At 47.5% G+C, this 12,642-nt stretch overlaps 1 protein-coding gene across 1 annotated transcript in view; it reads left to right on the top strand.

Annotated features, from left to right (window-relative positions):
• The first annotated feature begins 592 nt into the window (after positions 1-592).
• notch3 (notch receptor 3) overlaps positions 593-12,642 on the top strand; it is a 32,272-nt gene continuing 20,222 nt past the window's right edge. The window contains exons 1-2 of the mRNA XM_047039200.1: positions 593-879; positions 2,141-2,213. Of these exons, the coding sequence (XP_046895156.1) occupies positions 819-879; positions 2,141-2,213 (134 nt within the window). The 5' untranslated portion in view covers positions 593-818. The remainder of the gene's footprint in view (positions 880-2,140; positions 2,214-12,642) is intronic.

Raw genomic sequence — 12,642 nt, 5'->3', positions numbered from 1 at the left:
CTGCTCTCATTTCCATCACATTAACAAGATGCATTCTCTTATCAGCAAAATCTCATGCGTAAATACACAAACAAACATTAACACACAGACACACTCCTGTCTTGATGACTTGAGGCTTAACATGCTATATGTTTTGTTGCTACAGACTTGTCTGTTGTGAGTAGTTATTGTGAGGATAGTCAAATGTAGGCTATACATTTCTGCTTTCTGTTTATCTCGAGAAACTTTTCTTTTTAAAACACCTGTTGATGAGAATCATTCTGATGGATGTTGTTTGTGCAGTCAGGAACTGAGGACTTATCAAAGGACAACAAAAACATAAAATTGAAATTTAGTCTACTACTCTTAGATTTTTTGGATAATGAGAACTGACATTTTGACTAGTTTGTTTTCTTAAACATCAATATTGTGCACACAACGCTTTAAATGCACGTCCCATATGATCATTTTAGGTTGGAATAGAATACCCACATTAAAAACGCTAACTATTAAACAGTTGGTTTGTGGACTACTTGAGCGGAATAACCCAAGAGAATCGCAAGAGGAGTTGGAAAAGGGGGAGGAGTAACACTCCGCTCGGTCCCAGATCAGGCCTGAAGCTGAGGAGAGGAAAGTTTTTCAAAAGTTCCAGGAGGCTTACCCAGAAGTACGGCAGCTGTGTCCGAGCTGCGGAGGGAGATAGGGATTGGACCTACGTTTCCAAAATCGACAATTTTATGAGGATTCCCTGACACTCTTGGAACTTTTGTGTTTGTTTGAACTTCTAAAGGATGTATTACTGCTAATATTTTAATAGAAGCGTTGGGATTTCCACCGAAATGGGGGGGAATATTCCTTGGATATTCCTTTCAATTATATTCATTATTCATAATTGTGAAGGTAAGGCAAACTTTATTCACTTGCACATTATAAGTCATTAAGACGGCCTGTTCAGATGGGATAGTTCCACAGTAACGTTGTAGTATATCCAGCACGTACCGGCATCTCTACAGGCTATGATCACGAATGAATGCTATGATCACTTGCTACTCATAATTCACCTACATTCCCAGGCGTGACATTAAATCAAAGCAGGAATACTGGTGACTTCCAAAGTACAAAATCCGAGTGTCTGTGATTTGCCTACCATTGTACCCAGGGATTCAAGTTAACATTGCCTGCATCGTTGAAATGCTTTGTTAACGACAACAATCACAGTCTATGCGAAAGGGGGGTTTCTACAACTGAGAGTGCAGCCCATGTGCCATATGTCAGTAGCTAGTTAAGTCCTGTTTTGGTAATTGAGACAAACTACTATATACTATTCTACTGTGGGTCAGTTTTTCTTTTCAGATTGCACCAAATAACAAACAAAGAAGAATGCATGTGTGTGCGGTATTGGTATGCCTGCATAAGGAATGGCCGCTTCTTGAGGGTTGATCACCACCGTGAGAAAATCATTGAAACTTGAATTAAAGCTCTGCGTTGCGCTGAGGCGCGAGCAAGCAACTCTAGCGCGTAGGTTATAGATGAAAAGAATGTGAGACTAACAGCATTCGTTCTTTTCTTTTTTTTGCATTCTACAAGTTGTTCACATGGTAGGCTATAGTTTACGTATAACTGAAAATATTTTGAGAGCGAGTTTTTGTTCCCCCCAGTAATTCCTTAAATCATCCCGGGGAGAATAGTGGTTTGTGTGATTGAAAGGGGGTGATGAGACAAAACGTATCCCCCTCCTTGATCTGAACAAAAAGCTTTTAACAATTGAACTTTGTTTGTTGGGTGGGGGAAGTGAAGATGGCTGGCTAGTAGCCAGTGTGTGTGGATGTGCCCTATATCACGGGCCCAGAGATATTAATAAGGTGCCCGTTAGTTCTAGCCAAAGAGTAAACAGAAACGTATCCACAGAATGCTGGTGTGTCCATAAAATGCCATTTGACGTGGTAATACAGCCCTACTGCTTCTAGAGCAAGTCTAAAGTGAAAGTCCAGAAAATGGTTTAAAAGTGGAAATTGTTGCCTAGTCTACTTTAATAATGTCCAGTCATGGTTCCAATAGGCTTACCAACTACTTTTAAATTATTTCAGTGCGCTCAACTAAATACTGGAGATCTGTCGTAGCCTAATTTAGTGTCTCTAATTATTTTCTTCCCTTTCAACAGGATTCCGCTGCGAGAATAAAAACAGACCGTGTGAAAATGGAGGGACTTGCATGGACTCACCTGGTCGATGCATGTAAGTTCGACATCGTTTTAGGTTTACTTAGATTTTTATCCTATCCTCTAATGGTCATGACTAACGTTGCTCTGACGGTTCCGGGCATGCTGAAAGCAAAAAGCGACTTTTTAACGATGGAGGGGGTCGTTGCATACCATGCATGGCCCAGCCTCATGCAACTTAATTGTCTGGAATACAGCCAAGTTCCAAACGTCTTATCGTTGTAGTGGCAGATAAACTTCACGTGACAAATATTTTTTTCCAACGTCATGTATAACATAACTCATCAATTGGGGAAGATATGTGTGCTGAAAAACAAACAAATGCAAAGTGACGGCATACACCCCTCCTGCCTGGACTTGAAGGCACTTAACTTACAGTAGATGTTCACTTGCACCTGTTGAGAAGCTTTGATAGCATAAAGGATGTTATATCCTCTATGAAGCAAGACTAAGGTGTTCCTGGTTGCCAGTATAAATAAATGCATTGTTTTATCATTACCCAGATTTTTAAACGGTTTTATAGGCTTCTATTGACAGCGGGGAAATATCATGGATATTAGGCTATAACGTGCGAAAACCTTTGGTGATTACAGGATCTTTTTTTTCATCTTGATGGGAGCGTGGGAAACGATCTCTTTGGTAAAGCTACGTGCAGTGACATTCTTGAGGTTGGAGCTTGTGTAGCCTACGTGTAGGCCTAATATTTATTTCTGTTTCAAATTGTGAGATTTACCACCACAAAACATGACTGTTTCGAATTCAATGAAACAAAAATGTATTCTTGTTTTGTGTTTTGTCTAAGGTCAGCTGTCTTCCCACTACAGTATTTTTTTTATAACTTTGAGTTTTGACCTACCACTCCCTCACCTTTACATAAGGGTCACATTTGGAGCTAAGTGGCCTTGTTAGCCTAATGTGCAGTTTCTTCAACAAACATTTAAGCAAAATCATTACATATTTAGTCTTGTTCTCTATTCTTTGTTATTATCACATTTTGGTCTAACAGTGTAATTTGCTGTAAACTATAACTGACAAAAGCGGCACATGGATTTATGGACACCTGTTTAGTAAATGTTGCTCAAGACTATAGGTTTTAATTATTACCTAGAGGGTATGAGTCATTAGGTAGCCAGTGGGTAAATGTGTTTTCAGTATTCCAGATTTCTCAACAAAACCAGACCTTTCTTGACTGTCTCTACTCAAATTTGTTGTTGGTTGGACTAGGTAAACCCTTGACCTTGGACCAGTATTCATTAACTTGTACACTATGATGATCATGTCTCTGAGTTAGTGCTTGTCATTTGTCATTTACATACTTCAGCTCACCTGCGTTGTGTGTGTGTGTGTGATTGCGAGGGCGTGGAGGGCTGTGCATGCGTAATCATTCTCCCGGTTCTGAGCCAAGACAGCAAGGGGCATTTCTTTAAGTGCGACAAGAGGGACTTCCAATGGAAAGGGGACACCAAATGTCATACCACACAGTGTGGTAACAGTACTATTGCAGGGCAGCAGAGCACAGCGGGGACAGCGGCAGACAGAGGCTTGTAGAGCCACCCAAACTCCCTCCCCAGAGACTTCACAGAGAAACTGGAGATCCCAAACAGCAGAAAAGATCCTTTCTTCCCCCAGATACCTGAGTGTAACCGGGCACCAGCAGGACAGGGCGGAGAGGGTGAGGAAAGAAAGGACACTGGAGAGTGAGGCAGATATGGGGGGAGAGAGAGAGGGGTTGAGAGAAAATAAGAGAATATATAGATAAACAAAGGGGTGTAGAAAATGAAGAGGTCAGGTGGGATTTTAAGATTAAAGGGCACATGAGCCATTTATTTTGTTCCAGATTGAATTCAACCATTATTTTCCTTGTGATGTCGTGTTGAGTGCACATTTGGTCCTGGTTTAAGTTTGGCAAGTAAGATTTGATTTCCAGTAGCTCACCTCGCGGCTAGTATGCTCTCAAGTGACAGTAATAATATGTTTTAATAGCTTTTTGTATTGTCATTGTTGGTGTCCTAAATATCAAAATATCCTTTGTCTTGTTGGCAAAAAATGAAAGTCACACCAAGCTGTGTCCTAAGCATGCCAGAACCATAAACTTTTTTTTTTCCTTTTCCTTCTGCATCTTGCCTGGGATCCTCTGAGATTAATGAGAAAAGACCAGGTATTTGTACTTGATACCAGATTACAGCAGTAAAACGGTTTCACTGATTGAACACTCTTAAATAGCCTGATTGGCACCGTTTGATGGGCATTTCTGTAGAAGCCTGCAGGCAGTTAATCACGTCTCACTCGTAGAAAAGTGTTTGTGTTTAAACTTTGAAGTGGCAACTGCACCTGTTCTTGTGCTTTGACTCATCAACACCCCACTGTGATTCACAATATCGAATTACGACATTATCCTTTAGCTTCAGGCAGTAACGCTTCCAATTGTGTCAAAGAGTGATACTCGGTCACTCCCTTTTCTAAACTGAATTAAATCCCAGTTGGTTAGAACCCTTTATATTGGTTCCGCTTCCAACCTATCTTCCTGTCACTGTGATTCCTGCCATAAAAGACTGGCATGTGCACTTGACAGTTGAAGGGCTGAGAGTGTCACCAGCAGTGCAACCCTTCTAGGTGAGCAGTCAAGAAGTCCGGTGAGGAACCCCAGGCCCCTCAGCTCCGCCCTGTGTGTGGAATGTGCCGCTCCAGCGAGGGGCAGTGTCGCGGGCCTGGAGGGTCGATAATTAGGCAGATTGAGAGGGTGTCATTCAGAGAGGATCCAGCTGGAAGAATTGGGAAGGGGGGGGGGGGTGGAGGGGGTTGCGTAGGGGACAGCTGGTGGATGTTGTGATGGTAATCCAGTGAAGTCAGATCCTAACAAAGGGTAGGCGGAGGGCCAGGTGCTCCCATTGAGCGGCTGGCTTGCCCCCATGTTGGGAGCGACGGGCCCGTGGACGAGAGGAGCCCCAGCGGCCCACGGCCTCTCTCCCTGCACATGCGCCGCGTCGCACGGCTCCAGCGGATCGCCTTTGTCTCAAACCGCTGTTTCTGTCCCGAAAGCACACAGGGGTGGATCAACAGATGACGCTCTGACCCTGAGACTCCGCGCTCCGTGCGTATGGATGAATGAGACGCTCTGCTCAGTGTGTGTGTGGCGGCCGCAACGATACAGTGGCTCTCTGTGCCGTTATTAATGACTTGGCCTTGACCCTCCGTAGAAGAGTGAGCCTATAAATTATGAGTGTTTTGTTTTAATGACCCATGGAAGCTCCCAGGCTCTTAGAGCATGATGAATGGGATTTTTTGGGGGTTTTGAGTTTGATACGGAACAACCACTCCAGTTAGTGTGTGTGTTGTGTCTCTGGCATATCCTCCTATGTGTGACCGGGTCTACTTCCTGTTCAAGATGAACCTGAGGACAGATAGCTTTGGGGAGCAGCAAAGACTTTCCATATAGAAAGTATATGTTGTTCTATGAAATACACTAGCCTCTTTTATATCATTTAAGATGGATGGAGAAAAATGTTCCAGTACATCGTTCTTTAAAAGGCCAATTTCCCTTGAAGGGGAGATTTGCGCCAAAATTCCCAAGAAAATATCCTGGCTGACTTTACACAGACACACACAGTTTATATTGTTGGCTTGGCCCAGAGCACCTTGGGTATATTTTTCCGGTGTCTTCATGGTGGATTAGAAAGGAATGCTTAGTAAGAGTCTTCCTTTCCCCCTGTTGCTTTGAGAGCATTGTCCTCACCTCCAGTCCATTCACCCCCGCCGCCATCTGAGGAATGCCTCAAACAATGCCGTCGACCGAGTCTCATTTAGGAAGGGATGTTTGGAATGGCTTGTTTGATTTGCAATTAGTTACTCTGCAGTTTGCGAGCCAACGTGTAGCCCAGATCACTCATGTTTTGTTTGACAAGCAGATGGAGCCATCCGTCATGTCTGGAGCACCATCGCCACTAAGAGCCTGTGCACCAGGCCTGTGCGGCATGGGGATGGGAAGTTTTGAGGAGAAGATGAGGGCTATCTCAGATGGGGTTGACAATGGGGGGGTGGGGGTCCCCACTGCTCCTGGGTCATGACTTGAGATGGGGAGTTGAGGTTCCCAGGCCCTATCACAGGAAGCGGTGGCTCCTGACCCTGCTGCGACGCACATCCTGTCTATCTCGGCAGCGCGGAGGAGCTCACTCACCACGGGCGCTCCTCCTCTCTCGCATCACTCCTCTGACCACGGCGCATCCAACACCCGTCCGCGACAGGCCCGTGACGTCCGCGACCGTCCTTTCAAGGCGCACTAAGTCGAAAGGGGGGCCCGTTTTATGTCAACCTTACAGCAAACGATTAACCATCAATGTCTCCACACCCGAGTGGCACACACACACACTCACACATGGCTAGATAATCAAGGTCAGACTTTCTTTTATTGTGTCGACTGCAGAGGCAGGAAAAGAGTTGAGTCGCGTCTTATTAGTCCCTGTGCTGTAGTCTGTGTATGTCTGGACCACATGCTTAGAGAGGGATAAGCCTTCCTCAGATGTCTCCTCCTCTGATTGTTTCTCTTCAGCTGGGAGACGGCTTCTAAAGAGAAATGTAATTGGAATAACCCAGGTCAGCCTCCCCTGCCCAGCTGAAACTCATCCTGTTCCTCCCTTCGTCTCTGGCTAGCGAAAGGAAGGGATGGGCCCTTCTCTTCCAATGTGACAGGAAGAAAAAAAAAGATTGCCTCCCCCCCCCAAACGTGTTTATTTTGCTTGGAGGCTTTTACGCAAAAGGAATAGCAGTTCTCGTCCCTGGCACAGAGAGATGTTTTGAAGGTGCGCTGTTGGTACAGGACTTGTATCACAGACAAATTAAAGTGAATTCCCACATTTCGGTTGTTAGTTTCTGTGTTTATAAGATGCCGGAGAGGATAAGAGAGGATCTCCACCCTTCATCCTCAAGTTGGAGAGTGGTTTATTGGGGACAGTGGTTGAGATAATGGACATTCTTGAGTTGTTTCTAGCATTCTCCCTAGTTTGTTATCACAAACACACCGTGGTTTATCTCCCAAGGACTCTGATCTCACGGTCAATCTTTTGTGAAAGGGGTTTACAACTGTTGAAATGTGCAGCTTAAACTTCACCAAGTAGCCGAGGGAAAGGCTTTTAACAAGGGTGCAATCTTATCCCTAGTTAGACCATACAATGTTGAACTATGTTTGTGGTTTTGGACATTCATGGATGGCCTTCTCATTGTGCAATACATGTTCACTGTGAAACACATGACTCACTATTGGAAGGAGTACACTGCAACCTCTCATCAACTGTGTGATTGTCCAACGATTTAGGTCAGGACAATGTAAGGTATTGGGAAACTCGAGGACTGTGATATTTTATGCTAGAATGGGGATTTTTTTCCAGTATTTCCAAAGATCTCCAGATGTCTGGTTCAGTTTGGGTGGTGGGGTGGGGTTCTGTGGTTGAACATACAACCACAGATACATGCAATGAGGTTATGGCTGATGCTTTGCTATTCCAAAAATCTCCTGGAGTTTTCTCTCCAAAGTCTGTCAACTGTTATGTTCACTCATACAGATAACTAAATAGCATTAGCCTATAAATGACATATGAGCATAATGCCAGAATGACTAGATTTATTTCCTGTTTTAGATTTTATTTATGTAGTGTCGTGGTGAATCCACTCGTGTAAGGGATTACGACTGCTTTCCAAATGCTCAGATCTCTACAAGACCACACCTATGTAATTTCCTGGTGGAGGAAATGTCAGGACATTTGGCAGAGCAAGAGATTGAAACTCACTTACTAATGTCTGCTTTTGTGAAGGATGGGGGCCTCTGTTCCAGGCAGACTTGCTGGTCAGATTCATATTTGCTTTTCTTTAAGACAAGGTTAATTGTCTTAATGTTCACATGGTTAATATTCATGCCATGGGGGTGCACCAGAAAGCTCCCTCTGGTGATTTCAATACCTCCATTGTCTGTTCAAGCACCATTGTTCAATTAAACCTTGGTCTTTAAACGGCAAATAACTCAAACACATACCCTTTTTAGATGTGATCAGAGTCCGTCGGATTGATTTGCCGACAAACAGTGCTCGGTGTTACCTTTGTCTGCAGGGGAACACTTCTCAGAAGTTCTCAAACTGTCCTCACGGAACCTGGACTCCCCAAACCCCCCCACACCCTCTCCCCAACCATGGGTTACTGTTGCCAGGCTACAGCCGAGGCCTGTTGGTCCGTGTAAGCTCAGGCCTGAAAGCCTGGCTGTTTGGGTCACTGCCCCCCTCCCTCCCTCCAACCCCCCACCTAACTTCACACAATGGGGTTCTGACTACTTTAGGTCTTTTATTTGGACCACAAAACGCTCCCCTACCCCCCAATCTGGCTCCTTTCTGAGAAAGAAGAGAGCAGAGTAGAGGGACTGTTGGGGGAAGGGGGACTCTTGTTGGCAGTGTGGTGTCAGTATGGAGTCTCACAAAGGAATGGAGCTGGTTCCTGGTTGTGGGGGTTTGGGGAATGGGGGCTGAAGCTTGGTCTACCGCTCTGCCTCACAGAGACTTTTGTTGGGAGTTCCCAATTCCCATACCTTCATAAATTCCTTCAAAGCAACTCGGCAAACCAACCAATCAACAAACAAGAAAGAAGTCGGCGACTGAATTCCTTGTTCTCGGCTGGGATGGGCAGACGGTTCTTCTTGTCGTTGTTCATTTGTTTTGTGTAGAGTTAGGGTAGGGCTTGCAGTGCCTGGGGAACTGGATCCCCATAAGTGGGGAGAAGGAGCATTCATCCATACTTGTTGCTTTGTAGGCCGTGACTGTCTGTATTGAACCGTGTCAAGAGATTACTGCCTGCTGGCCACAGGTGAGCCGCCCTCCGACCTAGAGGTGGTTCGGGGGTATTGTGTTGGAGAGGATGGGCTTAGGTTACCTGCCACAATGACCCTCGGGCCGGAAAACTAGCATTGGGTTACACAGGCAGAACGAAGGTGACAGGATTCACCTACATAACTCACCAAACCTTTATCTTGGGAACAACACACTCTCGGGGGAGAGATCACTACAGTCTGACACTTCATTATAAATCTTGACAGATGTGGGTTCTGCGAGGGATTCCCCTTTTTGTAAAGTTGTAATATCGTCACAAAACATTTGAAGGAGCTGTGTCTTCTCGGCTGTGTTCTGTACTTCAGCAGTGGACCCTTTCTACACTCTGCTGGGTTAAGCTGGCACCCTCATCAACAGCAAAGACGGGTTGTACGTTTCTTTTTCTTGTGTTTGACTGTGTGCTGGAGTGGTGACTGCATGAGTGACCATGCAACCAGAGTGCTTTTGCTTTCGTTGCCGTGGTGCCTTTTTGGCGTCGACGCTCGTGGCGGTGTGTTTACGGGTAACTGAAAACAGCATGTAGGCTTTCGTGAAAGTACGAAACACATCTGTGGGAGAGTGTGTTTGGCTGTTTTCTCCCCCCCGTCTCCCGGGAAGGGCAGAATAGCTCCATTGTTGGAGCGTCCCACCAAAAAAATCATCCGGGAGGGCGGGCGAGCGCCAGACAGCCGGACCTCTGCTGACAGATGTGGACAGATGCGCGGGCGCCGCAGCTGGCGCGAGCCCTCTGAGGTGTTGTGACGCGAGGAGATTAGGGGCCTTCCCCAGGCCCGTGCTCGCAGACTTCCCGGCCGCCCCCCTCGTGCTCGCTCTTCCTCTGGGGTCAGGAGTCGGATGGGGGGGGGGGGGGGGGGCGCGTAAATCTCTCTCGAGGATTGGGGTGGCGGGTTGCGCAACCACCTGCACCTGCTCATCTTTTTCACCACAGGCCAGGTCCGTCCTAGTCCAAGGTTCTCCCCCCCCCCCCCCCCCCTCCCCCCCGGCAGACGGTTTCACAACAGTGGCGAGCTCGACTTGGCTGTCAAGTCTCGACTCCTGCTTCCTGATAAGGCCTCTGCTCTCAGGTGCAGGGCAAAGTAGCGCCCTTCATTAGGCTGCTCTGATAGCACTCGAGCTGCACTGTTATGGGAGTAGCATTCAGCCGGTGGCCAAGGCCCAGACAAAAGAATGTGTGTTTTGGCTGTTGGACTTGGCTGTGTGTTTTTAAAGGAGGACAAATAATCACTCCAGCATTCCCTCCTGCTCCTGCTTCTCAGCTAGCTAACCTACGCACACACACACAAACGCACGCACACAAACACACACCCTATTTATTCTGACAGTTTAGTCCTACTTTTTACATAAATACTCTTTGAACTCTCAAATCTCATACATATCCACACATAATCAGGTTCTCCACAGTCGTCTTTTGTCGCCCTGTACTTTTTACTCAGCATTTAAACACAGACCTGAGGTCACATAGATTAGAGTGTGACTGCACTGGGCTCATTCATTCCCACACACATTGTCAGACAAACACACACTCATACAGTTTCACATTCAGAACTTCCTAGAAGTGTCTGTAAGTTTTTCCCAGTCCATGAAGAGCTGTGAAGGTCTTTGGAGCAGACCGGGCCATAAAGACGGCTGTTCTGTGGCTTTCTTCACAATTTAAATGTCCATGGCACAGAATGGCCTCAGAAGAGTCGGACTGTCAGACTGCGTTGTACTTCCAGCCCTTCAAGAAGTTCTCTCTTCAGTCCCTCCAAACCCTTCTTTGTGCTGCAACTCTGTTAAATATCTTCTTTTTTTTCGTCTTTTTTTTTCGGTGACACCCCAGATTCCAGACATAGTTAATTTGCTTCTAAATAAACCCAGCCAAGCCATGACAAATAGCCAAGGGGACATGGGGAGGGGGTGATTGGTGGGGTGTCAGGCTTGCTCGGTCGTCTGTGAGGTTTCCAAGGCAACGGGGATCTAGGATTCAGGGAGAGTGTGAGTGTTTTCAGAGCAGGAGACGAGGGATTACAGGAAATATGACATGACATTCTCTCTGGACCAGACCCCCCCCCCTTCAGCCACCCCCCCCCACACACACACACCAAACCACCACCACCAGACCCCCACCCACACACACCACCGCTCCCCACTCTCTAAAGACATTCCCCCCTTCAACAGACGCTCCCCCTCTATCTACCCCTCCCGGCCCGCCCTCTCTCCATGGCTGACTGACATTATCATCACAATCAGACGGGGGGGGGGGGGACCTCTGACATTTGACCTCTCAGCATGTGGGGAGGGGTTGATAGGGGAAGACGGGCCCGCGCTGGAGGCTCGCTGGAGGGGCTTTGGAACGTGGTGGAGTAGCCGTGGCAACTAATCTAGTCCCTTCAACATGGCCGTTCTAGCTCTTTTACTACGTAGAGCACGTACTCCCAGCCAAACCGGTGACCCCCCCCCCCCCCCCCCCCCCCCCCCCCCCCCATGGATGCAGCCACATCAACCAGACCTGTGGGAACATGGAAGCGACTCTTGTTCTGTGTTGCTGTGAATGTCTCATGGTCCCAGATGCCCAAATGTCTTCATTTTTGTCGGGCTCCCCCCTTATCAACAGGAGTGATGGTGGAGATAGAGGTATTTGCTGTATGTCGAGAACATTTCCCCGGATTTTCTCTTTTGTCTTTGAACGTGGTCCGCGAGTGTGTGTCGTTTTCGCATTTTTGTGGGTGGGCCCTGTCTCAGTGCTGAGCCTTGTGGCTTCCCCCCGTCTCGCCTTTGTCTTGTTGTTCTGAAGAAGAAGAAAAAAGAAAAGCCCCACTAGAACACTGAACGGTCTTGTTTTTACGAAGCCAACCAGAGCAGCCAGGGGAGACGCAGAGACCTGGCAGCCTCAGCGAGCGTACCCGGCTGAAACAGCGCCCCCTAGGGGTCCCAACCCGTACCCGGGGCCCTCCCGACAGCCCGGAGAGAGAGCGCAAGCAAGTCAGGGAAAGGAGAGAGAGAGAGAGAGAGAGAGAGAGAGAGAGAGAGAGAGAGAGAGAGAGAGAGAGAGAGAGAGAGAGAGAGAGAGAGAGAGAGAGAGAGAGAGAGAGAGAGAGAGAGAGAGAGAGAGAGAGAGAGAGAGAGAGAGAGAGAGAGAGAGAGAGAGAGGCCACAAAAGGAGCACACACAAATACAAGATGAGCTCGCTCGGGGTGTAATCGCGGGCCTCCCGCGGCATAAAAGAGAGAAGAGGAAGAGCCATTGTTGTTTTCTGCCCAGGGGTTATTTTACAGTGGAACAGGGGCCAAGGGCCCGAGGGAAGCCGGAGCCCAACCATCACTGCCCTGTCATCAGCTTCAAATGGCCCCCGTTTGAAGTGGAAGCCTGTCCGTCCCCCCAGGCCGGGGCTCCCCGTATGGGTGTAGGGTTACCCAGCATGTAGCCTCACAAACAGCCCCCCACCCCCCCCCTTCCCACCAATTGGAGCAGTGTCCCAAGCAGGCCCCCTGGGGCTCCCTGGAGAGGGCCATAGGAAACCCCGTTGGTGGGGGGGTTTATCTCAGCCTCACCTGTGCCCTTTTGGGTCAGGCGCAGTCGCTCCTCGCAATGGCGTGGGCGCTC

Source organism: Hypomesus transpacificus, chromosome 17 (assembly GCF_021917145.1).
Source record: "Hypomesus transpacificus isolate Combined female chromosome 17, fHypTra1, whole genome shotgun sequence".
NCBI lineage: Eukaryota > Metazoa > Chordata > Actinopteri > Osmeriformes > Osmeridae > Hypomesus > Hypomesus transpacificus.
This window is presented reverse-complemented; position numbering and strand designations above follow the sequence as displayed.